We start from the raw sequence: 27,908 nt of genomic DNA, 5'->3' as shown, positions 1-27,908 counted from the left end.
TAACTGCTGTTAGAATCTCGGAGATGTAGAAACAAACATGGAACAGAGAAGTGACTCAGGGTGGTGAAGGGATAGCGATGAATGGCAAGTAAAAGCCATAGAGTCTTGGGGTCCTACACAGCAGTTGGGTGGTCCCAGCACTCTCTTGTACCCACATGGGAAAGGCCCTCCCTCTGTCAAGAATTGCTGCTAACTGCAGAGAGAAGTTGACCACTCAGCAAGAACTGGGTGAGCTTCCACAGCACAACGTTTCCATTTTATTGTCTGTAAACTCTTCTTTGGTAAACAAGAGGACAAGAAACCCAAAGAGAAAGGGACACAAGTAAAGGCAGGGAAAGGGGGGTGCCCTCCCCAAGCGGGAACTCTGAGAGACAGCTACACCATCAGCAGGGTGGCAGATGGAAGTTGGGAGTCTGGGGTGGGTGGTGGCGTGGAGGAAAGGCAGAGGGGAGCAAGAGGGAAGAATCCACTGTTTTGGAGACAGAAGCCTAAATCATACAGCAAATGAGCTCATGCATCACAGCAAAGACAGTTAGGGAGCCCCCACCATGCCCCATCACCTTCCGTGCAGGCGGTGACCCACTGCAGGCAGAGCAGTGCTCCTGGGCAGGACTGGGTTGCAGAGGGGCTCAGAGGCCCGCCAGCAGCCCATCCTCCATCTCTCCTTTCCTGCTGTGCAGGCAGGTGTGCGCAGGTTGCAGGGGCAGAGGGAGGGGCTCTCAGGATCTCTGGGTGTGGGTAGAAGTGTCAGGGCAGCAGGGATAAGGTTTGGAGGAGATGGAGAAGCAGCCTCTGTCCCCCCCTTTACATGGGGGGCTCGCTGCAGAGCACAATCTCCAGGTCCTTGCGGTACAGCTTCCCCGCCTCGGCCAAGGACATGACGCTCTTTCTGTAGCTGGTGAGCTGTTGGATATTCATTTCCTAGGAGATGTAGGGAGAGGGCAAGAGCAGGCTCAGTAGATGGCCCCACCGAGCGAGCCCAACTACACATTCCCAAACACACCCACCTGAACCTCTCTCTCATCTCATCCCAGTGTAAGTGGCTTAGAGGGACACAAGGCATGGGCTCTGGAGTCAGAAAGACCTCGACTAAACTCCTCTCTCACTTCTGGCTGCATTGTTTGGGGAAAGCAGTCAACCTTTCTGAGACTCAGCTGCCTCCCCTGTAAAGTGGGTACACTGAGTACTCGCCTCATTGAGGTGCTATGATGGCTCGATGGGGAAGCAAACGTCAGCAAGAGCTAGCCCAGCACCTGGCACAGAGCGAGCATGCCAAAACATGGTAGCTACTGCGCTGCGGTCCTCATCCATGCATAACTTGTGTGTATTCCTCTACCTCACTGTGCCCCCCTTTACTCAAATGTAGGTCCCTGCAGGTGATGGAGAGAATGCCGCGAAAGTTCCCTGGCCTTGTCTCCAGGTCTCCTGGTCCACACTTCCCCAAGCCTCACCCATTTAAACCAGGAATTCTAAATCCTGTCTCCTCCAGCAGCAAAGCTCACCAGGCTACTCCTGTTCACTGGCTTACAAAGTCTGCAGAGGCCGCTGAGACAGGTGGCCCGTGAACGTGTGCCCACAGTCTCATATAAGATGGAAGCCAGAATGAAACAGAATACCAACACCTGATATGCCTTCTGTCGGATATACGTTTTACAATAATGCTCTGGACACAAATAGGCAAGTGGGTCTGAAATACAGCAAGTTCATCATCAACACTGGAAAATCACTTCTGCAGCTGTCCTTCCTTCCTTCCTTCGTCTCCTCTCTCTCTCTGCCCTCCTTCGTTCTCCTGTTTCCTCCTCTGCTTTTTTTTTTCATATTGAAAACATTGGCAAATACATTTTAAAAAAATACTTCCCCTTCTAGGCTGACGGGTCATTATCTCTGTTCTGCTAATGAGAAAACAGATATAAAAACCAAGATACTCACTAAAGTGTTGGACCAACTCATAGTCATAAATAGCCTTAGTTCCCTGAGCCTTGAAATCGATCGAATTATCTTTCTGGCTCACCTGCCCTTGGTCACCTCTTCTTCAGTGCTCAAAGGTCTTTCTTTTCATTGTTTTGGGACATCCCATCACATTACTGATTTCTGGTTCTGTGCCACGGCCCAGCCCCAGGGCATTTTGAAAGCATCTCTAGCTTTGGGGGGCATCTTCCCTCAAGTTGTGAAGCCCCTGGAAATGTCACCTAATTCATAACACTGGGGTATGCCTGGCCTATCTGCCATTCAATTAGGAGCCAAGGAAGGGAGCCCATTTATCAGCCCCGAGCTTAAGAAAACTCCCACAGAGAGTGTGGCAGCGAGAGACTTAGCAGCACGGACGGAGAGCTGTTTACTTTCTATGTCTAGAAGTTATGCTTGAAACTGGGGAAGGCTTTAGTGTGTTGCTATGGCCTTAGGGGTGCTAAGAAATATTGAAGTCTGATCCCATCAGCCTGTTCCTCCAGGAGCTTCAAATGTTAATCTGCTCAGAAACCTTATCACAGCCCATGCAGGCACTATCAAAATGGGTTGTGCATCTGCTATGTGGGTTTACCAAAAACGGCCTTTCCCTTCCCAACTCAGGTGCTGCTATTTATAGTCATGCAGTTCTCTCTACTGATTCATTCTCTCAATCCCCAGGTGCCAAATCTGAAGCTTGGTACAGGTGGAAGGCTTTCAGGTAAACAGCTTTATTAATATCCTGGTTCTCTAACTTTCAGAGTTGCTTCTGAACCCCGCCACCTGAATCTTTACTTTTTTGGCAAGAGCAGGCTCAGTAGATGGCCCCACCGAGCGAGCCCAACTACACATTCCCAAACACACCCACCTGAACCTCTCTCTCATCTCATCCCAGTGTAAGTGGCTTAGAGGGACACAAGGCATGGGCTCTGGAGTCAGAAAGACCTCGACTAAACTCCTCTCTCACTTCTGGCTGCATTGTTTGGGGAAAGCAGTCAACCTTTGTCTTTTTTCGTGACCGGCAACAGATCGCAACCCTCAGTGTTGCCCCCGTACCGGACCGGGACCAGCAACGGGATCGCAACCCTCGGTGTTGCTCCCGCACCTTGCTCAGCCAGTGAGCGGCCGGTCTGTATGTGTGATCCGAACCCTCGGCGGGAGCGCTGCCGCGCTTCCCAAGCGGCGCACTGTAGCAGTGCACCACCGGGCCGGCCCCCTGAATCTTTACTTTTGTTCCCTCCGCTGGAGTCAACCTATGGGTCTGCCTGCATTGTCCTTTGTATTAACCAAGAAAGAGCTCGTCAGTTGATGAGGTCACTCTGAGATTTATTGTGTGCCTTCCGAGTTTATCAACCTTAGGTGTTAGGCAGGGCCTTCTGAAGACTAATTATGCCTCATTAATCCAAGTACAGTTAAAGGTTTTTTCCATTATAGTGCCCAATATCCCTTGGACACATCAGGGTGCATACGTAATTTTCTCCTGGAATTTTCTGCCAGGAAAAAAGTTTGCTGAGTTCAAACACCTGATGGGTACATCCTTCTTCCTAGGACGTATTTGCTTCCTGATCATTTATCTTTTGCCTCTTTCAAAAAGCAATTGCTGGTAACATAAAAAATAAATTCAGGATGAAACAAATGAAGGATGATATTCAGGATAAAGATAGAGAGCAGAAAGCACTTGGAAAGAGAGACAGATAGACTCAGAGGCTGCAGTGAATTTTTTCCTGCAATTGAGCATTAAATTTAGCTCTTGCTTGGCAGCCAAGGCAGTTAAACAGCTCAAGGAATTATAGAGCTTTCATTGTCTAATTAAAGAAAGCAGCAAAACCATTTGCTCAGTGAAAGCCATTTTCCAGGAGGTGAAGGAAGACAGCTGCAGAGCCTAGTCTCCTGGTTGCGGTTCCACCTGGCCCCATGCCCCATCCAGTGCACCAAGGTGGGCTCACTGAGGGTCCCCTGAGGTATGTCCAAGATGCCACACCAGAAAAACAATGGAGTTGTCTGCTCAGCCTTTCCTTCTGGAGGAACCAATTCTTCTGCGGCTCCTTTCAGCCTCTTCCCCAGCTCCAGACTCTGCAGTTAATCTATTCCCAGCCCTTGCCTCGCACTGGCCCCTGCCCTCCAAAGTCCCTTTTTGTGTAGAAAATCTTTCTTGTTGCATTTGGCTGACACTGCCACAAGCCAGGCTATGTAGAAGCTGCCATTGCCTCACAGCAACAACATTCCCAACAGCCGACAGATGGAAGTGACACAAGGGTCCATAGATGAATGGATGAGCAAAATGTGGGACACACACACAATGCGATATTACTCAGCTTGAAAAAGGAAGGAAATTCGACACACGATGAACCTAAGGACATTATGCTAAGTGAAATAAGCCAGCCACACAGGGTTGTATGATTCCCCTTTACATAAGGACCCTGCAGTGGTCACATTTATAGAGACAGAAAGTGGAATGGCGGTTGCCAGGAGACGGGGCAGGGGGCATGGGGAGTTACTGGTTAATTGGGACAGTTTCAGTTCTGCAGGACGAAGAGTTCTGGAATGGAAGGTGGGGATGGTTGCCTGACATTATGAATGTATTTAATGCCACTGAGTTGTACACTTAAAAATGGTTAAGATGGTGAACTTTATGTGACATGTATTTTACCACAATGAAATTGAAAAAAAAACATCAATCAACCAGAAATAAACAAACACCTGCCATTGCCTTGCTAAGGCAGACCAGAGGGGAGCAAAACGCAGCCCCAGGCCTCTCTCTCCACCTCTTCTGCAGAAGCCTCCCCTCCCCTGGGGACGCCGCCCAGGCCTCTGGGCCGTGGCTCACCTTCTTGTTTTTCTCATACAGATCCTTCAAAAGGGCATCCAGCTCATTCTCATCAATGTAGCCGCTTCCGTCCTGGTGAGGAGCAGAGAGTGAGCCCACAGCCCTAAATCCTGGGCCCCAGCTACCCTGACCTCTCCCCATGCCCACTCCAGGGAGCTCTCAGGGTCGAGCCTCCCCATTACTCTGTGCACAGGAAGTGTTCAGACCATGTAATGACAGAATAATGTGTCTTTACCAGTCAACGCAGGGATGGGCAGTACAGTGCAAACTTCTGGTAGCCTTTCATGGTGGGTTTTTGCATTTGCATTAAAAATATAAATGAGGTTCAAGGAGCATTTAGTGAATTCCCTGAGTCCACGGGCTATTTAAAGTTTACCTCCAACCCTTTGGTTATAAAGGAGACCATTAGAGTCACACAGGCAGGGGACAGCTAAGGGAGGACGGCTGTAGTGCAACATTGTGACCTGGCACCACACAGGACTGAATGTCTCCTCCCTTTGGCCCCCAATGACATAAGCACAGCCTTGCTCTGAACACAGGCCTCTTCCACCAACTGTTCTCTGCTGCACGTTGAAGAGACCAAAACCTTGGGCTCCTGAGCCCACGGATCGAGAATGACATTTGTCTTCTCACACAGTGGAAGATGCTGCAGGAAGAAACCATGTGGCCCGAGCTGGCCCTCTAGATACTCATCTCTCCCTAAGGACGAAGTTGAGCCATTCTGGCGGGGCTGCCAGGGGACGGGCCTTCTGCTCTTCCATCCCACGCCACGCTCCCACTCACCTTGTCGTAAAACGTGAAGATGGCGTTGAACTCCTCTGAGGTCAGCTTCATGCCCTGTAGGGACCGAGGTTTTTAGAGAAAGAAGCAAAAGCCCTAGAGAGTGTGTGTGTGAGACTGTGTGTACGTGAGTGAGTGAGTGTGCACCTGAGTGTGTATATTGAGTGTGTGTGCATGAGTGGTCAAGAGTGTGTGAGCGTGAGTGTGAGAGTGTGAGACTGTGTGTGCGTGTGTGACAGTGTGAGTGCACATGTGAGTGTGAGCGTATTGTGAGGTGAGTGTGCATATGCATGTGTGAGTGTGCAGGAGGGTGTGCGTGTGTGCACGTGCACGTATGTGACTGTGTGCACGTCAGTGTGCGTATGTGCATAGGTGTGACTGTGTGCAAGTGTGCAAGTGTGTGTGAGAGTGCGTGTGTGTGTGTGCACGTGGTGGACTGGGGTAAGTGGGTGGAAGGGTGGAGCTCAGAGAGGTGAGGGGAGGGGAGGAAGGCAAGGAAAGCACTGCGGCGCCTTTACCTGAAACTTAAGCAGGAAGTTTTCCTGTACAGGCAAGAGTCTGCGAAGAAAATGGTGGAGCAGAGATTAGGAGAAAGAGCCCAGGCAAGAACAACTCGGCCTGGGGGTGCAGAGGCAGCATGTCTAGTTATACAGATGATCTCAGCACTCAGTAACCAGGAGTTAGTGGAAAGTTCAAAAAAAGGGAGACAGACGTTCACAGTTCTAGCTAGCTCTGTCTTGAGCTCCTTGACACCCAAACCTGTCACTTTCCCACAGACCGATCTCAGAGGTGGGGACAGTAGCACAGGAATGACATGCAGAAGTCATGCTAAAAGCGTTGCTGGGGGTGAGTGCAGGTGCTTACCGGGACATCTCTGAGAGGCCCAACTTGCCATCCCCATTCAAGTCAAACATCCGTAGCTGTTGGGGGCAGAAAGAGGTGCCTGGGTTAGTTGCTCTGACCTTCTCTTACGTGGGCACTGACCTGACCTCTACTGGAGAGGAGAGGTAGGAGGACAGGTGGAGCATGCTAATGCCTCTTCTGAGGTCACCTGGAGGCCAGGGACCAACAGGGTCTAAATCAGTCACTGGGGAGACAGCAGGGACTCAGTTATTGCTCCACTCTCCACTTCTCAGGGACGGGGCAGCAAAGTCCCAGCAGGCCAGCTCCAAAGACCCACCCCTCCAACGTCATCCTCTCCTGGAGCTGCAGCTGTTGCCATGGAGACGGATGCTTCCCAGTCTCACACTGCCCAGGAGTCAGCTCAGTGGGGACCTCATAGCCGGGGTGTGGGGACATGGACTGGCATCCCTTTTTGCCAGCTGCCACCGTGAGTCATTCCACTTGGGCCCGAGGAGTCAGCAGACAAAAGACCCTGCACACCAGAATCCCAGCTTCCTTGGGGATGAAGCCCTGCACCCCTGGGGACAGGGTCGCTCCCATGCACTCACTATGGTTTGGGTGTACTCCTGGAGCTTGGCTTCATCATATGGCCGGTTCGCCTTCTTCAGCAGGTCTGAGAGGAATCCCTGGAATACAAAAGGCGTCTTCAGAGCTCCCGACTGATGGATTTACTTGTTCATTCATTCAGTCAGTCAGTGTCATTTGCTGAGCTCTACCAGTTGTACAGCTTATATTCCTCATAATTCCCCAAGCCCTTGACACTTGTGGAGTGACTGTGAAGGCCCCTGGATGTGACTTTGCCCCACAGAGTGGGTGGTAGAGACTGGCTCTGCAGTCCACAGGGCTAGAGGAATTTGGGGGTGGAATTTGCTGTGGCCCTACAGCTCATGTCACCGATTTCACACGGCTTCTCTGAATCAGTCCAACAATCCAGGGCCAGCCCTGCTCCTCATCCAGCGTCCCCTCCCTCACCAGGTTCCCTAAGCCCACTGCCACTCTGGCCTTGGTCTCATTCACCACACCCTTCCCCTTCCCTCCCCCAAAGCCCACCCTACCTTGAGCTCGTTGGCTTCGATGTAGCCACTTCTGTCTGTGTCATACTTCCGCCAAGCCTGCAAGGGGAATGTCAGCCTACTTGCAAAGACATATCAAAATCTACACACCGCCCTTCCATTTCCCTTTAATGTGCCAGGCTGGGTCTTGATATTCAAGACTCTTAGTTAGAGTGGGAGAGGAACATGGAGATGGGGTGGCCCTGTCCCTTCAATGTCGCAGGGGAGGAAATAAGGGAAGGTATCTTGGTCAAGGTCACACGGTCCCTTCAATGTCACGGGGAAGAAATAAGGGAGAGCGTCTTGGTCAAGGTCATACAGACAGGAAGGAAAACTGCTTGGGCAAGGCCTCCCTACTCTAACTTGATGCAGGCCTAGGGCCTTTTTTGGATTTTGTTGTCATCAGAGTTGATGGTTTCCAAGGTACCAACCAAGTGGCTTCTACCAGGGCTAGAACAAGGATCTGGAGGATCTGATTTTTGCAATGGGTATACGGGGTGTCCTTTCACTGCTCTAGAAGCTTTTCCTACTCTAGGTGGGGGCTGAGGGAAAGGGGAAGAGCCCTCTGGGGTGGGAAGCAACAGGCTATGGTTACTCGCCACTGTACTCCCTCCTCCAACCCTCCCTCACAATGCACGTGGCCACCACATCTGACAGTACAGCAGGATTGGTGTGCAGGCAGCTTTTCAGGCACCCCCTCCCCTTTTCTTTTTAAGGAAATCACCCATCTCCCACTCTCAATCCGTATGGTGCACGGGAGGTTGATCCCATCTCTGGAGGTAGGCATGTGATCTCCACTTGGCCACCCTGATCCCTCCCGGGGTCCCATCCCACACTGGTTCTGGGCTCCAGTCTGAGTCCCAATTATATGGTACATGTACTGGATCACTGGAGGAACCAGGGCATGGCCTGCTGACCACAGCATGGCCTGCTGACCACAGCCTCTGGGGGTCTTTATCTATCTGATAAGGAGAAGCAGAGTTTGAGCAGATGACATGAGTCTGACCACCTTCTTCTTCTCTGTTCTGAGCAGAAGCAGACATTACACAGGAGAAACAAGAAAAAACAGTTGTTGTGGTTTTAAGATGTTCACAAATTCTTCACCTCCCTTTCAAAGGAGGAACCTAATTCCTGCTCTGAATGTGGGCTGTATGTGGTGGGACACTTCTAATGAGTACAATATGGCAGATACGACACTGTGTGACTTCTGAGCCTAGGTCATAAAAGGTATTGCAGTTTCCTTCTTGCTCTCTCTCATCTGCAATGGCATCAGGATACTCAAGCAGCCCCGCAGAAAGGCCCATGTGGTAAGCAGCAGAGCCTTCCTGCCAACAGCCATGTGTGAGAGCCATCTTGGAAGTGTTGTGTCTTCCAGCCCCAGTCAAGATTTCAAATGAACGCAGCCAGGCTGCCGTCTTGGCCATGATCTCATGAGAGACTCTGAGCCAGAACCACCCAGCTAAGCTGTTCCCAAACACCTGACCATAGAAACTGTGAGATCAATGTTGCTTTAGGCTGCTAAACCGGGGTGGGGGTGGGGGCATAATTTGTTACACCGAAATATACTAACGCAATAGCCCTGAGAAAATATGGTCCTGTATAGAACTGCTCTGAAACCCCAGCCTTTTACCCGAGCCATCTGGTGGAGATGAGGGAACGCCACAGGAGGGGAGGCGGCAGGGGGTGCTGCCTGTATCTGTGGCAAAGAGGCACAGAGAATACTGTTCCCCTAAATCTTTGAACTATTTTGATGCCTCCTACTTGTTAGATTTTTCCTTTAAGTTTTGTTCCCGGACTTCTTTCCTTCTCCCCCAGCTCCAAACTGCACACCTAAATACCAGCAACACTTGGTTTTCTGAGAGTCAGCAAGCATTAATCTTTTCCCTAATTTTATCTCCTGTCTCCCCGACCTCTCTATGTTATGTGCACCTTTTATCATCAGGAATGTTAGAATTTATGGATATTTTAGGGTCTTTCTTTCATGCCCGCAAATAAAGTTGTATAATTTTCATGGTAGATTAGTGCCAGGACTCAGGAAATTTGGTCCTAATATTTTTTAATTATAAGACATGAGCAAATTCCAGCAAAAGGGTAGACATACTACAGACAGCTTGGGTAGATGGGATTTGATTAGAAGTGTTCTTTTCTCTGGAGGAAAAAATGCCTTGGGTTCTATCAAAATATTCCTTCCTGTGCCCAGTAAGCCACCCTTGAAAAGCTACTAAGATATATGTGCAGGTTTCCAAATATGACTTCACCAACCACCTGCATGTATTTAGTGTTTTAGAATTTAGTTGATCTAAGTCAAGTCTTGACTAAGAGGCAGATATTCCCCAGGTTGCCTGAAAGGGGGATAACCTGAAGGATCCCCAGTCCTTGCACAGAACTTTGTTCTGTTCTCAGAGTCCCTCCCTGAGTGACCATGACCGTGCCAGCAGGTCCTCCCTCCCTGACCCCACCCTCACCTCGAGCTGGCCCTGGGCTCTCACACTTGACTTCTTTCCCCTGCAGCACTTTGCACCCTTCATCAGTGGGTCCTCATTTTCTTTTCATTCAAGGAAAAGAGTTCAAGAGACCTGGGCTTTTGAAATCTTAAAGAAATCCTGAGGTGCCACTAAAATTAGAAGTTAAAATGTTATGCTGAGCAGTGGGATGAGAGCTACCTGAGAGCCCAAGCCTTTCAGGGACTATTTTATATTTCTGGCTCATAAAAATGGAACAAAAGGTCAAGTCCAGCAGGGGATGGTACTGCAGGAGGGTGGGGTCCCGGGAAACTTGGGGAGGGGTGTTTGCTCTGAAGGTATGCTGGGGCTAAGGAAAAGGGCATATAAGAGAACATGGAATCATGTCAACTACACACACACAGAGGAAGTGCTAGTGATCTTGAGAGAGAGAGGGAGGTGCTCTTTGCTCCTCTTCGAGCATCTCTGTCCCCTGTAAACTATCATCGTGCCTGTTTCCAGACCAGAGGCGGAACAGAGGCCAGTCCTTGGCTGCCTCCCTATCAGGAAAGGCCTAATGCTCCCTTTTCTACAGACAGAAAAATGTACCCTCACAAAAGTAGCACCTGGACAAGTTAGAAGTATATGCAGGACTTTTTCTCCCAGACAGGCAAGAGTAGGGCTAACCAGAATCCAGAATGTCAGAGACTAGCTTATGGAATCCTTGCCATCTTGAAAAAACTGTAGAAAATCCTTGAAAGCACCATAAAATTAAATCCGTATCTGATGCGTAGGCAAGCTGCCAATTAAAAAATGACTCTTCTGCCCCGAGAGTTGGTTCTTTCTAACCGGCTTCCTATCCCTGGGGGGAACTCACTGCCGTGTGGGTTGGTGGGCTGGCTCTTCAGTCGTTTTAGGCAGTGAATCGTGGAGAGGGCATTACTGGTGGCTGGAAATGGACTTCACCTGGTGAAGGGCAATGAGAGTCATGCTGAAGGTCAGTCGTCATTTCTCAGAGCAGGCAGTTTGTGTGATGGGCATGGGTTGAGTTTCATTCTGAGGGACGCATACACCAACCAGGTGCAGAGCCCCAGAAAAGAAGCAAGAAATAATCAGTAGTTTGATGGACATCAGGATCAGTAATGTATCTTGTTGAACCATATGGAATTTTCAAGTTTTGAAGGTAAAAATGTTTAAGTATCAACGGTTTCATATGATTCAGTGTAGGCTGAATATTACTCAAAAGACACTTGAGTTTGGATGTCGTATTTCATATGAGGGTCTCAAGGAATTTCTATTGCAAAGAGAGCAATGCTCATTTTAAAGGGAAGACACTGATGCTCAGACCAGTCAAAGATCAAACCTGGAAGATTCTGGAATCTGGAATTCTCACTAGGCTTTATCAGCTCTAGAATGGTACATGAGTCCATCCTTCCCAAGTGTGCTCCTTGGAACTGTGACTTCAAGAGACACTAATGCAATTGAGTGGTGGGGCATCCTGGAGCCAAACTGAGTGAAACAGGTTTCTTTACTGCAGAGTTTCTCAGAGCCTTTTACATGCAAATGTCCACAACAAGTCCCCAAAGGGGAGATGCATGTACGGGGCATTTCCCAAGCATGCTCAACCCAAGCTTGCTTCTCATCTTATTCCCCACACATTAACATGCACACACATCACCTGGGGATCTTGTCAAACTGTGGATTCTGATTCAGTGGGCCAGGGAGTCTGCCTTTCTAATAAGCACCCAGGTGATACTGATGCTGCTGGTCCATGGACCACACTTTGAGTAGCAGAGCTCTAAGGGGCTTAGCGCCTCCCAGGGGCCATTCCCAGGCATTAGGGTGGGTTGGCTCTGAACACGGGAGGAAGGCAGGTCCCAAAGTGCAGACAGATGGCAGCAACTCAGCTCACCTCCATGAACTCAGCACTGGAGCCCACGTGCTGCCTGAAGCACAGAAGGAAGTTCTCTTCTGTTGGCAGGATCTGCGCCAGCTGTGGGGAGACAGAGAATGATACCACAATTAGGGAGGGACCTGACAGCACAGCAGACTTTCCTGTAGGAAAGATAGAAAACAGCCAGTAGGGAAGCCACCTTTTGCTCCATTTTGCTCCTTTCCTTGAGAACAGGGGCTGGTAGCCCTTCAAAGGGAAAGAAAGATGTTCTGAGATGTGCACCTGGGTCACCCCAACCCTTAGTGTATGAGCAGCGGGAGGGAAAGTGGTGCTACTTTAAAATGCAAGCACCTAGACTCAAAAATACTTAATAGATGGTTCCACGTACATAAAATTCTAAAACAATGCAAACTAATCTAAGTAGATGGGCAGTTGCTGGGGCGAGGTGGCCTATGCCAGGCGAGAGGAACATTTTAGGGGGGATAAAAATGCTGTATCTCGATTGTGTTGGGGATTTTATGGCCTAAAATCTAAACTCACAGAATTTTACACTTTAAATGGGTGCAGGTTATTGTATATAAGTTAATACCTCCGATAATTCCATTTTTAAAAAATGCAAGTACCCTCGTGTACCATCTGCATATTGTCTATGGCAGTTTTTGTGCTACAATGGCAGAGTAGAAGAGTTGTGACAGACACCGAATGGCCCACAAACCCTAAAGCATTTACCATCATCTGTATTTTTACAGAAGAAGTCTGCCAACCCCTGGCTCAAGCCCACTGGAGTCAGGATTTTCTGAGATTTGCAGCACAGACATCTATAGTAGCCCGTCTCAGTGCTTCACCCGGAACCTCTGTAAGTAGGCTGGGATGCCGTCCCTCAGCTGCTGCCAAGGCTCAGTGGTAACATCTCATCGCTGTCCCCTGTAGGACAACTACCCTTGGCCAAACTGGAGCTGCCCCACTGGGGAGGGTCCAACTGGAGGGGGGAAGCCTGCATCCAATGATTGACAAGGGGGTACAAAAGGCCACCACACCCACATGCCTCAAGGTGGGGCCAACTCTGTTACACAACCCACTCTTCAGAGCTGCCCATGAGCTCGGGCCAAGGCCCGGCTCCAGCTGAGACCAGGCCCTTGCTTAGCTCCCTCCTCTGACCTTTGCTGCTGCCCTATCTTCCCTTCTCTGGAGAGTTCTCCCTGAATAAATCACATCCTCAGGCACCAGAGGGGCAGCGTCACAACCAACATACCCCAGAGGAGCTGTGCCCTCATTCATGTGCCACCGTCATCATTCTTGATCCCTTGAGTGTGGGTCGCAAACTGATTGCTAAGATGTTTGGTATGCATATGTATATGTGTATGCATGGGTGTATATGTGTGTGCATATATGAATGTATGTATGTATACATAAGTACATATAATTTACATGTTCTGCAGAAATTATATGTTTGTATATGTAAATTACCTACATAAATTATGTATGTATAAATTATATATATGAATTTAAAATAATTTTACCTTTGGATGCCTTTAGGTGGGGCATGAACTCTCCTGTTCACCAGTCCTAACGCTCCCTACTGTCTTAAGCTGGGCTCAGCACACATTTACAATACCCGTTAGACTCTGAGTACATTAAGGTCTCCACCCTGGTCTCAGGCCATTGTTTGTTGTTTCCTCTTTCCTTGGGTGATACACAGAAAAAGCCCCACCAGTTCTGTTTGATCAGCCCAAATGCTGGAAGTGGGGGAGCTTTAAGGCCACCACCTCATTTAGATCTCTAGAAGGACGCTTGTGCATGGGAGAGGCCCGGGGGATGAATGACCCTTCCCACATAGCTCTGAAACAGCACCACAGGACGTACCTCTGCCATCTCGATTTTCCCATCTGAGTTCTTATCATACTTCTGCATGAACTCCTTCATCTTCTCCCCAAAGTTGTCACTCTTCGACATCTGTGGAAGGACAAAGGATCAAGGACCTCAGTGCAGCAGCGTCGGGAATCATTTTGTGTCCCAGATACAAGAGCATGGAACCAGGTTGAGCCAGTGCACGCAGAGCTCAGGGTTGCATCCTTTTCTTTTTCAACATCCCTCTAAATCAAGCTCTCTCTTCTTCAAGGCTCAGTAGCATAATATTGAAAGGAAAACAGCACAGGTGGGCCTGCTCTGTACCATGCAATTAAACATTCCCCTCTGCCTTTGAGATGGATTAAGCCACAACTCTATCGCACGGTCTGGATTTATTCCCATCACTCAGATGTGAGAACTGAGGTTCCAACATTTTGCTGAGGCAGCTTTAATAGAACCCAGCTTAAATCCAGTGCCCCCAATAGGTTCTGTGTACTCCACCATAGCAAGGTGGATTGCTCATTTTCTTCTTTAAAGACTAACTGGCAATTCCACAATATTTTTCACTCTAATTTTACACCAAGAAGAAAGTGAGGAGGTCATCATATAGCTGAGGGGTAATTTAAATAGTCCATTCAGTTATTTAGATTCCTAGAAAGACAAAGAACTTTTTTTTTTTTTTTTGTCTTTTTCCGTGTCCGGCAACGGATCGCAACCCTCAGTGTTGCCCCCGTACCGGACCGGGACCGGCAACGGGATCGCAACCCTTGGTGTTGCCCCCGCGCCTCGCTCAGCCAGTGAGCGGGAACCGGTCTGTATGTGGGATCTGAACCCTCGGTGGGAGCGCCTCCGCGCTTCCCAAGCAGCGCACTAGCGCAGTGCGCCACCGGGCCGGCCCATGAACTTTAAAAGTTCCTTTAGCCCATTGCTACCTATCTTAAATATAAGGATCTTTTGAAGTTCTCAAACTTCCTTTAGTTTGGGATGCAGCTCATTAATTATTTGTATAGGGAGCTCTTCCTAATCCCCAATCAGTGATGAACCCACCTTGGGCAGCTGATGGCTCTACCTCACTTACCTGATGGCTTCCAGATGGGGTGTGTGCTTCCTAGGATCAGGCCTAGGGAAATTCTAAAAATCCTACGAGTCTTTTCTGAATCCCTTCTATTGCTTTTTACCTTTGGAACTGGTCTCAATCTGCCAATATTTATTTATCAATATTTATTTATCTGTATGTACAAAGGTTCCTAGTATGATCCCAGACGTTTATCACAAATGTGGCCATCCTACTTAAGGTTTACAGTGGCCCCTAAGAGGTCAGCAGCCTCTCCATCTTACAGACAAATGGTGTCCAAGATGAAGTGACTTCTCCAAGGTCGCCCAGTTAGTATGGACAGAATTTGAACACACAGTCACTGCTCCTAAGACCAATATCCTTTCTATCCATATAACAGCTACTCCAAGAACCAGTCCTGGGTGATATCAGTTGGCATTGTCGACAGACTGAAAATCCCCCTGATGCCATCTGAGGAAGGGCATGACTAAGGGAAGAATTTTAGATTTGAAGAACTTCATAAAACCACAGTCTTGGCCTAGCCCATGATCCCGGAATCATTGCTGAAGCCCATGCTGTGATCCAGGCTCCATTACCTCGGTAGTGAGGCTTGACGGGGGAACCGCGACGGACCACCCATGATTCCCCTCCAGCCCTCTCAAGCCCATCCCTTGACCCTGTTCTCACTGAGGTGCTCCACCCAGCTTCTAACGGGGAGCTCAGAGGTGGACTTCTCCCTCATCCCCCAACTACTGCCCAAAGTTACTAATAAGCAGTGATTGGCCAACAGACATGCAGCTAGGGGAGCAGAGAGCACTCCAAAAGACCCAAGGGAGCTAGTGGGAGGGAGCGGGTCCAGATATTCCTGAACCAGACACAGGAATCACAACAGACTAGCTCCAATGGCCTTAGCTTTTCAATATTTAAACGCCTCCCCCAAAAGGCTTTAGCAAATTGAGGGGTGCCAGGTTGACACCAAGGGAAGCAACATTCCTGCAAGTAAGGGGCTGAGACATGATCTGCCTGTGACTTTGGGTAGGCTCAGAAAGTGGTGACACTCCACAAGCGAGGCAAGCCAGTATAATGGTTCAGAGCAATCCTCAGTTTCCCCCTAGGTCCTTGCTGAGGATCCCAGCCTTTGTTGGTCTAGAACAGTGGTTCTCCAAGGAAGACTCTGTCCCCCATACCCCACCCAGGGGACATTTGGCAATGTCTGGAGACATTTCTGATTGTCACAGCTTGAAGAAGGGTGCTACTAGCATCTTGGGTCTACCCAGGGATGCTGCTAATTTTCCTGCAATGCACGGGACAGCCCCCACCACAAAGAAGCTTTTGGCTCCAAATGTCAACAAAGCCAAGGCTGAGAAACTCTGGTCTAGAATAAAGGAACTTTGAAGCCTCTAGGCATCTAATCTGAGTCACAAACCCTCTGAGCATCTCAGGGAAGCTGTGGACTCTGTCTCTGGGAAAAAGCAACATTTATACACACACACACAGACACAAAGTTTTGCAGTTTGGGGAGGTTCGTCAACCCCTCATGCCGATTCTTGAACATCCCTCAATTCCAGACACCCAAGGATACTGAGATAAGATACTCCTAAGGAGTAGTCTAATTTTTTTTTATCCTTACAAATGAAAGACAAACTCTAGGTATCAAGGCCAGAGCTATCAGACCTGCTGATGGATTTATTCCCATCAGCATAACTGATGGGATGCATAACTTGGGACAGACAAAGCGCCAAGCCATAGATCAGGGTGACAGAAAATTCCAAACAATGGGAGAGGGGACTGGGCTTACCATGCCAGAGCCTTTTCTTGCCTTCTCCAGCTCTTGAAAAAAGTTTTCTAGCTCTTTACCTTCAATATATCCATTTCCTGTAAAGATAGAGAGAAAAAAAAAAAACCCTCAGAGCTAAACAGTAAGACTAACAGGGGGTTGGGTAGAGTGGAAAAGTTGAGGGCTTCATGGAGAAATTCTCCCCGCTGGCTGCAGCAGGTGTGTAGGGCAACAGCATTGGGGATGTGGGTCCTGCCTCAGGGCATCTGCACCTAGAGATCCAAGGTTAGTGACAGCGTGTTCTTGGGATGTAGGTTTGGCAGTTAGAGAACACTGGGAGGAACTAGCACGTGGCAGAGTGGCAGAGGGGATCAGAAGCTGGGAGGTGCAGCGTCTGTCCCTTCCATCCAGGCGAGCACAATTGCAGAGGTCTGACAGGAGACAGGTTGTCAGCATCAAGGTTTGTGAGCAGGTGGCAGGTCCCAGTCAGAACTTGAGTCCCTGGGGTTTGGAAGGTATACTGTGTTGAAGAGTGCTCCCCCAGAATCTATGTCCACCTGGAACCTCAGAACGTGACCTTATTTGGAAATAGTGTCTTTGCAGATGTAATTAGTTGGGATGAGGTCACGCTGGATTAGGGTGGACCCTAAATCCAATGACCAGCATCCTTCTACAAAGGCCATGTGAAGACACTCAGACACAGGGTAGACGGTTATGTAAAGACGGAGTCAGAGATTGGAGTGATGTGTCTACAAACCAAGGAACGCCTGGGATTTCTGGCAACCACTAGAAATGTGGGGAGAGACACAAAACCTCAGAGCCTCTAGCAGGAACCAACCCTGCTGACACCTTCATTTTGTACTTCTAGCCTCCAGAATTGTAAGAGTATAAATTTCTGTTGTGTTAAGTCAGCCAGTTTGTGGTTATTTAATCCATCTCATCTGCAAAAGGGGTTATTATAATTAAATGGGATTTTGTATGTAAGCCTGTCTCACATCCATTATGGGCACACCCTAAATGTCATTATTGTTTGTACTCAATTACCAGAACGTATGCATAAGATGGGAATGGAGCTGAGGATAAACTGCAATGACCAGAACCAGGTCTCACGGTCATAGCCTGGCTTGCCAGAAGATCACATGAGTAGTAAAGGTCCTTTAGATTCTCGCCTTAAGCCTGGATGGCCTAGTGACCAAGGCTGAGCTGAGTCCACAGCCAAGGTCACCGGTCTGTGCTGCAATAGGGAGGAGGCATTTGCATGTGGAAAATCAGACAGGGCTAAGGCCTTGCTTCCCAGCTTTGCTGCAGACTGGACTCTCCTAGGGATCTTTAAAAACTATGGATGTCTGGCTCCCATCTCCAGACATCCTGACGTACTTGATTGGGGTATAAACCAAACATCATGATTTTCGTTTAAAGTTCCCCAGGCAATTTCCTTACGCAGCAAAGTTTGGAAACCACTGGCCTAAAGTCAATTTCCAAATCTGATCTAACGCAGTTAAGAAAGACTCCCATAGAGGAGATTCAACCTGAACAGGAAGTGGGGTGGCAGGGCAAGTGGAATTACAAACTTAACAAAGAAGATAAAAAGCAGCATTAACACTTGCCTCTGCGGGTGGGGGTGGGAGGTTCTTCCCAGCCTCTCCTCCTAGTGTGTCCTGAGAATTTAAATTTCAAATAAATAACCTTAAAGGCACCCTCTAGTGGAGATACCACAATAAATACTGTATAGAGAGACTCACATGAGATAAGTTACGTATTTTGGTCTGTAGGGAAAAGATGTGATTGTAATGGCGGGAGAGCAAGACTTGAGATCCCCTTTATCCTAGGATGGGGTGGTCATCTTTCTTCTGGGATGTTCTGTAAAGTTTCTTGGGGGAGTTGGAATTTCAGGAGCATGCGGTGCCCAATGGCACCACTGAGGCCATGGAGTGGGGGAAGGAGGGAGCAAGGAGTGGGAGAAAGGCTTTCTAGGCAGAAAGGCAGCCTTCTAGTTAATGATGCTCTGAGTTGGAGGAACGAGTAATTTTTCTCTCCCTGGTCGTTCCCTGCAGTGATCTGGCTATTTTCTCATTGCTTAGGTGCATTTTCCTCCTGACCGAGAAGGCAGAGTCACATCCTTCTCCTCAGAGACTTTGTAGAGTCAGATGGAGAGGTGGAGAGCTGAGCTCAGCTCTGGGTCCATCTGTAGCTTCCAGAAGCCTGAGGCTGGGGTAGGAGGTGGGGGGCTTGCAGCCAGCACCATGAGCATGCATGTGATTCAACGAAGCAGAGGCCACAGGGGCTGGGTCCCGAGCCAGCTGGGCAGACATGTGAGTGAGCACGTGTCCGTTTCATGAGTGTATTAGGGGGCGGCTGAAAGAAACTCTCAGGGATCCGCCCAACAGTGTGGCATGATAGGTTTCCAAGAGCAGCCTTCACTCGGCTCTGAACAGTGCCCCTCACCACCACCCATCTGCCGGGCCCCTGCTTTGCACAGGGCCCTTAACCCTCTGCCCTTTCTTCTCCAGCCGCTTCACCTACTGTTTAGGGGGTCGGCAGCCTTACTGGCCCATCTTGTTGAGGCACCAACACCTGCTTCTTCTCTTCCTTCTATCATACCCAGGCTATGGGATGTCACCTCCCTGAACCTCAGTTTCTTCACCTATAAAATGGGTATAATGATAGTGCCTTTCTCATATGGCTGCCATGAAGATTAAATGGGATTGTAATACACATAAAGCGTTGGTCTATAGCAAGCCTCAAGAACGCCAGCGGTCATTACCATCATGGCTGGTGTTTCAGATGCCGCCTAGGCTGGAAGCACCATAACCTTGCTGCTTGCTTCAGGCTGGGAAGATCTGGGGACAGAGAGGGAGGTCAAAGCAGGCCAGGCCAGCGTTGAGCCCGGCCCTGCCGAGCAATCTGCACCGAAAGAAGAAAAGTAGAAAAGCACAGACCCGCAGGAGCCACCTTTTCTTTGGGGTTTTTCTGGGACTTACAAAGAATAAGTATTTATTTTTACTCCATCTTGTTCTAGAAAAGTTTGAAGATGGTTTAACAACCTCAAGAAACTCAATCAGCCAGTGCCTCACCCAGCAGGAAACTTCTGAACGTCAATAATTCCCTTACAGACAGAACGTCTTTCTGTTATTTTTCAAAGGACGTTTGCCCTCTTTCTCTCCTTCCGCAGATAATTTGAGGCCTCTCCATGTGTATGGCCTGCGTGGGTTGCCCTGACAACGTACAGGAGGTAGCCCCTGCCTTCCAGGTGGTCACAATCCTTTCAGACACACAGGATCATGACAGGGCAGAGAAGAAACCTTTCCTGGTGACAGAAGAAGCTGAGGCACAGAGACAATAAGCACCTTGCTCAGGATCGCACAGTGAGGCAGGACTGAAGTGTCCTGATTCCTGATCCAGGCTTCATTCATTCATTCATCCATTCGCTCAGTGTTCACTGAGCACCTATTTTGTGTGGCTGTGTGCCAGGCACCGGTGGTGCAAAGCCAAGCTGGACAAGGTCACAGGGCTCATGTTCTAATGGGTGGGGGTGGGACAGGGACAGACAGGAGGCAAGCAGGGAGCGTCAGGTGCAGTCAAGGAACAATGATGAGACCAAAGACAGATCCAGGACAGGATGGGCAAGAAGAGCCTCTCTGAGAAGCCCCAGCCACTGGGGACAGGGAAGAGAGAGGGAGGATTGACATTAGGGGCGGGGGGGGGAGGAGCTGGAACGTGGTGCTGTAGAAAGAAGCCCCTCATTTTGAGCAGCAGGAGATTCCCAGAACCTGGACAATCCCCTCTGGCCATGCTAGGAATTCCACCACCACCTCCCTCTGTGCCCCAACGAAGGGACAGAAATGTGGGTCCACACAACAAGGTTTTAGTTTTTGAACTGAACAAGGGTTCCACGCTGTGCTTGGTGCTTGGGGAGCTGCAACCAGGTTTTAGAAATGGGCCTGTTCCCCAAGAGCATTTGATGGTCTGCTGGGCTGAGGCAGCCGGGCAAACAGGGAAGGCAGAGGGGAGGAGCAGAGACAGACAGACAGACAGGCAGGGGCTGCGGGCGCAGAAGGGCGTTCCCCACAATTGCGGGAAAAGGCCTTCGCTGCTCCCGTGCATCTCCCAGGGGACCGGGGTAGAGGACGGGTTGGCCGACATCCTTCGAGGGAGGACCTCAACCGTGGACGAATGGTCTTCTTTTCCTATGCCCCTCTTACAGGGGGGCGGGGTGACTGGCCACCAAGCAAGTCTCACGTGGTTGGGCATTGATAAGGATGTGGTTACCATAGCAACCATCACTCCTAACCTCCTTATCAAACCACATCCTGTGAACATTATGGGGAGGGGGGTGAAGTGAGAGCCAGGGATCCTGCAGCCTTCCTTAGTCGACTCTTGCTATCATTCTGTGCCACCACCGTGCCTCGGTTTCCCCAAATTTAAAGTGAGACAACACTTCTTTACCGTTAATCTGACCACAGACACGTGGAAAGCCTTGACTGAGGGATGCACCGCCCCACAGTGGAAAGAGACCTGCTTGCCTCTCCCTGAGGTTTGTATGTACAGACTTTCAGAGTTGAACAGGTAAAGGTACCTGAGAAAGGTATAATTTTACCACCAGCTCTATGACTGTCCATGTGACTTTGAGCAAGTCAGTCTCTCTGAGCCTCAGTTTCTTTATCCCTAAAATGGGTACAACTATTTATGCCTATAGCTATGTATGCCCTCTCTACTTTACAGTTACTGTGAGAGCCATACAAGGTAATGTTGTGAAAGCATTCTGGAAAATGTAAAATCCCACATAAATGCAAGGCATCATTTTTCTACTCCCTTCTTTTAAGGTCTTATGAATTTATCCATGGCTGAAAACCTTCATCCTGATGAGCTCCAGCACTACTGTCTTCTTTAGAGGACTGGGTCTCAGCCCAGGCTGTGTGCTAGAATCACCTGGGAAGCTTTTACAACAACAAATTGTCTGGGCCCCACCCCCAGAGTTTCTGTCTTAATTGATGGGGTGGGGATGTTTTCACAGCTTTCCAGATAATTCTAAGGTGCCGTCAATGTTAAGAACTGCTTCAGAGTAGCACATCTCAAACTTCAAGGTGCAGAAAAACACCAGGGGATCTTATTAAAATGAAGATTCTGATCCAGTAGGTTTGGGGTACAAAGGCCTTCTGTTCAAAGTGGGGTCTGTGGACCAGCAGCATCAGGATTACCTGGGAACCTGTTAAAAATGCAGATTCCCAAGCCCACCCTGGACTTACAGAATCTAATTCTCAGGGGCCGGGACCCAGCAACCTGTGTTATCACACAGTCCAGGTGATTCTTTTACATGTTCAGTCCAAGAAGCACCAGCTCAAACCTGTGTTTCTCAAGTTGTGGTCTGGACCAGCAGCATCAGTATCCCTTGGGAGCTTGTTAGAAATGCAAATTCTCAGGCTCCACCCAGGACCTGCTGACTCTGTCTCTGGGGGTGGGGCCCAGAGATCTGTTTTTTAACAAGCCCTCCAGGACCATCAAGTTTGAGAACCACTGGCCTAGATGTGGTGTCCACTGCCTTCCAGCTCACCAGTCTGTGTAGTACTCCATGCTGCATAGCGTAGGGAGGTCAAAAGTGAAATTATGCAGTTTTGTACCAGAAAGTGTCCACAAAGCCCGGCCACCTGTCTGTCTGTCTAAAGTCATCAAAAGGCACATAGTCCTCTAACCTCCAGCCTGAGCACCCTCTGGGACAGTCAAATCCCAAATCAGCTTCCCCAGGCTCACCTCGATGTTAATACAACTTTGCACCGTGCATTCTATTTACAAAGAGTTTTCCACTTACCACCTCATCTGCACGTCTCCACTCTGCCCTGTAAACAGGTGGGTGTTATCAGCCCCATGTTAGAAAAGAGGAATTTGAAGGGGAAGGAGATTCGGTCTCACAGCTAACAGAGATCCTGGGCTCACCTGGTTTCCTTTCATTCATCCAGAGACGACCTCTGTCCATATCTGCATTTGTCTTGATTTTTCTGTCACACACACACACACACACACACATACACACGCTCAGGCACACCCTTCTCCTGGTGGCTCCTGGGAAAAAAGAATAAGCTCCAGAGCGAAGAGCTACTGAGTGAATATTTGGACACTTGAATTTCAATCTGTGTTTCTGAGCTGCAGTGCTTCTGGAAAGTGGCTCTGGAGCTGGGCTGGGTCCCCTGAACCTGTGGACATCTGGCAGTCAAACATTGGGCTGAGTCCCAGGTGTGGGGAGGCCAGAAGGACGGGGCAGATTGAGCGAGAGGGGAGGTAGCGGAGAGCCAAAGAGGAGGGGGAGAGGCTGAAGCCCGAGGCCCCAGCTGGGAGGCTGGAGGCAGAGGGGGCCGCGTGACGCAACCAGCCCCCGGGAGAGCCGCCAGCCGGCCAGCGCCCCAGACGCGCTGTTCCTCCCGAGCCGCGTGCCTGCTCTATTAATTCCGGCTCCCTAGGCCCTGGAATCGATTGCCCCAGGGGTCTTCTTAGCCCTGGAAACCTCCCCAGGGCTCAGCTAGTAAAAGCGCTGAAGTCTGGAGGGGGAATAAACAAGATGATCGGGGTAGGGACGCCTGGATCGGTTGGGCGGGTGGTGTTCCAGGCAAGGCGGGCTCAAGTGTCTTGTTTGTGAAAACGTGTCCCCTTGGCTGCCTCCCCCAGGGGACCCTGGCTCTTCACAGACCCAGCTGCCTCCCTCTGGCTGGTGCAATTACAGTCTGAGAGGCAGGATGATGGGGCAGGAGATCCCACCCAGAGGGCACTCAGTGCAGGGCTGGCACGGTGTGGACACTCCACACCAAAGGGCACTGTGAGTGCAGTGGGGGGAGGCAGGGGGACTTATTGCCGGGGCTGCCCCTGCTAGGCAGGAGGCTGCTCCCAAAGAGCCGCAAGGCCTGGCATCAAGCCCGATGGAGATATACCCGGACCCCACAGAGACTTGCAGACAGGGGTAAAAGACAGCCCTCTTCAGACAACTTTAACCTTGGTTCCCAGTTCCAGACCCACCAACTTAAATGGGCCAAGAACCAATAGTTTTTTAAAATAAATCCTATGATTATCTGATGAACAGCATGATTATACTGCATTGTAAGTGTGGTAATATTTATGTAACTACTTAATATATACAATGTATCTTGTAATCCAGTCTTGGCATGTCTTTCGTTTTATTATTCCAAGAGCCCTCATTCGGTGTTCTGATGCCCTGGACCCTCCCCTGCCCCCCCAGAGGTGCTGCTGCGCTGGCTTCCCTTCCCTCCCCCAGCCAGGGGCAAAAAATTAGCAGTGACCAGAGCTCTGGGAGAGCCCGCCAGGGCATTCAGTTCTGGCCATCGCTCCTCAAGGGCGTGTGGGTTTGGGTGACCTTCTGTTAGGGCCATTGGGTTTAGGAGGAGGAGGAGGAGGAGAGACTGGGCAGAGCTTTCTGCAGTCCTTTGTGGTCCTTCTTGTCACTAGTTTTCAATGCCCTCGAGTGCTGGGGACCTCAGAGGCCCACAGATAAGGAACAAGACTCAGTCCCTGTGAGAGGCTTGGAGAAACCCCTGCCTCACCAGGGCCTTTTGGAAATGGACAAAGCCCAGAAGAGTCTGGGAAGATTCTCACACCCGGAGACACGCGTGTGGTTTTCTTTGGGGGCAGGGAGAGGTGTCCATAAAATATTATTTTCTTACATATTTACTGTTTTGCTGACTAGACAAGGAACACATGTTCTTGTAAACTTTTCAAACACTGCAGAAATCAGAAAGTAACAAAAGTTCCCTTTAATTTTACCTCGCCCACTCTTCAGAGAGCCCCACTATTGTTTGGTTGTATTCTTCCAAATATTTTCCAATGTATGTATGTCCTTAACAGTAAAAGTGGGCCTATACTGTAATAGTGTCGTGCTACAGTTTTAAAGAACATCTTAATTATATATCTTGAACATTTTTCCATGTCGGTACAAAAGCTCCATCTCACTCTTACTGGTTGCATAATATTCTATTATACAGATGACTGTGGTTTATTTTTCTAGTGAAGTGCATTTCCCTCCAAATTTTCAGTATTCCAAAGAACTCTGTAACAGGCCCTCTCATTCACATAACTTTTTGCACATGTAGGACAGATTCATTTGACCATGTAGAATAGATTCTTGGGAGTGAGTGGGATTCCTTACCTGGTCTCATGAACATCTGCTTGCCTCTGGGAGACAGCCCATCTCACCCCTACTCTCTTAGCTGCTTCTGAGCCACAACCTCGCTCCTCACGGATCGTCAGCAGAATGGGGGCCTGGTGGCTCATGTGGTCAGAACCACGCAGGGAAGGCAGTGTGAACTCTGAGCTGGGCACCCTCCTCCCAGATCTTGCGGGGTAAGAAAGTTCCTCACCAAGAAGTAACTAGGAAGCAATGGAACAATGGACTCACACATGTAAGGGTCACTCAGAGCATGGGGGTGACAGGTGGAAGAGCCCCTGACCCCATTTGGGTCATAGGATGGGCTTAGCTGCCTTTGAGAGCTGACATCTGAACCCTCCCAAATGCATGACCTTGGCTGACCACAGAGGAGTCGGTGGAGTGGGACAGGGGACGAGGAGATGGCATTCCTGTTCTCCCCCACCCCATGCGATCTTGTGAAAAGAATTTTGCCTCTTTGAGTCCCAGTTTCCCACTCTCCAAACACATGCTCCTTCCTTTCTCCACTACCAGGCTAATGATCATTTTGAAAATAAGTTTTTGGGCAAGAGGCGCTAGGATAATGTCTCCTCCTCCTGTTTCAGGACAGGGTGAGTTAAGGGTCAGAGCGCCCTACCCCAACCCCCATCCCCTCTCTCCTTGGGACCCAGCTTTCTCCTGAGGTCTCCTTGTCTTTGTTTACTACGAGAGTCCAGAAAGGGTGGGGAGGTGTCTCCCTGCCCCTCGTGGCTGGGAATAATTGGGCTCCAGTGAGCTCACTCCAGGGGCCCAGCAAGCTTCAAAGCAGAGTGCTCCCAGAGGTCTTTAAGGTTGTGAGCAGCGGGGGACTCTCAGAGTCGGGAAGAAACCCCAAGTTGAAAACAGAAACCAGAATTGGTAGGAGAGAGGCCCAGATCGGGGCGGGAGCACCTCAGGTGGGGAGAGGTGGGGCTCACCTGGGGATTCAGCAGGAGAGGGCCAGGCAAGGAGGAAGGTCAGAAGGGAGGTGGCCCAAAGCCTGTTTCTGGATCCTTCAGTGGAATTCCAATTTGGCTGTCTACGTATTTTCCTAAATGACCTCTCTTCCATTTCTGGCATTTCAATCCTCTTTGTCTTCCTTCTCTCCTAGGTCCATGGTCTCTCCTTGGGACTCCCCTGAGGCTGTGACCCAGAGAGGGCAATGGCCGTGGGACGCTGTAAGACTCTGGGGTCTGGCTATAGCTCAGCTAGGCTGCAGCCAAGCCAAGGACCCCTTTCTGGGATAAAAGGAACTGCCCCTCACCTCTGAGGCTGGGTTGGGGGCTTTTCTGTGGGCTAATGGGAGAGAGACTTGTGCCTATCGTCATGGAACCAGCTCCCCTCCACTAACTTGCTACACGACGTGGGACAAGTCCCCCCCCCCACACACACCGCCGTGTCTGTTTCCTTATCTGCACAAGGGGACTCTGCCCAGCAGGACTCAAGAGGGTGCAATTGTGTTTTGAAAAGTACAATGTCTCAGATACACGTAAGGATTGGCATGATTATTGACAGAGCTACCGGTTGTCCCCATGAGAATGAGGGAAAGTAGAATCGTGGAGTCCTCTGTTTATAGCTGACTCATCTAGCAGGAGGCCAGTGGTATAACCTTGGCCGCTTGGTAACTTTCCTTGAATCATGCAAGTCTCTGGTGCAGATAAACTGGAAGGAGCATCCTTAGAGAGTGTGTGTGTCATCTGGAAAGCTAAGAGGCTGCAATCCTATTATAGCCCTTTCCATCAAGGGAGTTCTATGGCATGAACCGGGGATTGGAAATACAACCCCTCCTTAGCCCCATTTTACAGATTTGATGATCTACCCACCTCCCTCAGTAATTCACAGGTAGATCACGGTCCTAACCCAGGTTTTCAGATGCCCAGACCTCTGTCTCTCCAGCTTTCTCAGTTGTCTCCAAGGAAGCAAAACTTCACCCATTAGCATCCCCAGACATTAACCCCTGTCTCCCCACAGCACGCCGGGCAGAAGATCTTTGTTTGGCCACCTCCACACCCACTGAGATAAGGAAGGGAGGAGGGAAGAATGGAGGAGCCAGCACCCGATACTCCCTGTTCCCTATTCCCCTTCCTCTCAATCCCAGGATAAACACCCCGAGCCACCACCCTGCCAATAGGTCTGGGATGCCAGAACATTTTGGACACCCACCTTAACCAGGACCTCGGAGAGGGAAATCTGATCACTTATTTTTTGGAACAATGGAGGAAAAGTCCCTAGTGATATCGGAAGCCTCTAAAGTGGGACCTCCCTTTACGCCTGAGTCAGACCACCTTAGACTCTTGGAATCCCAGCACTGGGAGCTAACTCCACGGGTCATTCATCTGGCCCTGGCCTTTTGGGTAAGTCAATGTCAAGACCACATAGAACAGGGGGTTGGTCACTGAGGCCTTAAAGATTGTGCCCCCTCCCCACCTGCCCAGAGATGGAGTCGTCATAAGCACCCATAAGAGAACAGGTCAGGGGCCGGAACCCCAACCCTGCCCCCCCCCACACCCACTACTCCTGTGGTTGGAAATCCCTATGCCCGTGGGGGACGGAAAATGGACAGAGGGAGCCAGGGGGATGTTCAGGGCCCCAAATGCCACTCTCCACTCTTTCTCCCGGCCAACCAGGCTAGGGAGCCAAGGGTTTCCCTTCAGGATCCTCCAGCTTGCCCCAGCCTCCAGAATGGGGACGGGGCTAACCTGGCATTCAAAGCGAGGGGAACAGGAGGGAAGAAATGAGTGGGCTTCTGAGACCTGTGGCTGCAGCCGCTGAAGGCAGGAAGTTACCTTGAAGGGAAAGGTGGGGAAGATGGCAAAGGACCCATGGGAAGCCTTTCCAGCCCAGGCCTGCGCTCTGGGAGAGCTCCAACTTGCCCAGAATGAGGTTGCAAAAACAGGTGGGCTCTGTGTCGTCTGTGTCAGGGAATAAAAGTTACTGACAGTTGTCACCAGAGCAGCTGGATGTCTCCCAAACTCGAGACCCCGACCTCAGCAGGCTCTGAGACCAGAACACCCCCTGGGGGCAAACGGACACCTGCCCGCATCGAGCAATGCCCCCTGCCCCTCCACCGCAGGTCCCCTGGGGGCCAGCACTGAAGTTGGGAGCTTTACTGACCGTCTGCGTCAAAGTGCTTCCAGATCTCCAGGAACTGGGACGCCGTCAGCTCGGCCAGGTGCAGGTAAGGGGGCTGCTGCTGCGGGCCAGCCATGGCGAGCGTCTCGGAGACC

General features: G+C 50.0%; 1 protein-coding gene across 1 annotated transcript; it reads right to left on the bottom strand.

Annotated features, from left to right (window-relative positions):
• Positions 1-225: 225 nt before the first annotated feature.
• Positions 226-27,902, bottom strand: CALB2 (calbindin 2). Its single transcript, XM_008591572.1, has 11 exons — positions 27,796-27,902; positions 16,542-16,618; positions 13,705-13,794; positions 11,860-11,940; positions 7,510-7,566; positions 7,003-7,080; positions 6,416-6,471; positions 6,070-6,109; positions 5,555-5,608; positions 4,772-4,843; positions 226-921 (listed from the first exon to the last, which is right to left on the bottom strand). The coding sequence occupies exons 1-11, from the start codon at positions 27,887-27,889 to the stop codon at positions 805-807; spliced, it is 816 nt and encodes a 271-aa protein (XP_008589794.1). The 5' UTR covers positions 27,890-27,902; the 3' UTR covers positions 226-804.
• Between the last annotated feature and the right edge of the window lie 6 nt (positions 27,903-27,908).

This window comes from Galeopterus variegatus, unplaced genomic scaffold (assembly GCF_000696425.1).
Source record: "Galeopterus variegatus unplaced genomic scaffold, G_variegatus-3.0.2 Scaffold7048, whole genome shotgun sequence".
NCBI lineage: Eukaryota > Metazoa > Chordata > Mammalia > Dermoptera > Cynocephalidae > Galeopterus > Galeopterus variegatus.
The sequence above is the reverse complement of the archived record's forward strand: the minus strand, read 5'-3'. Positions and strand labels throughout refer to the sequence as shown.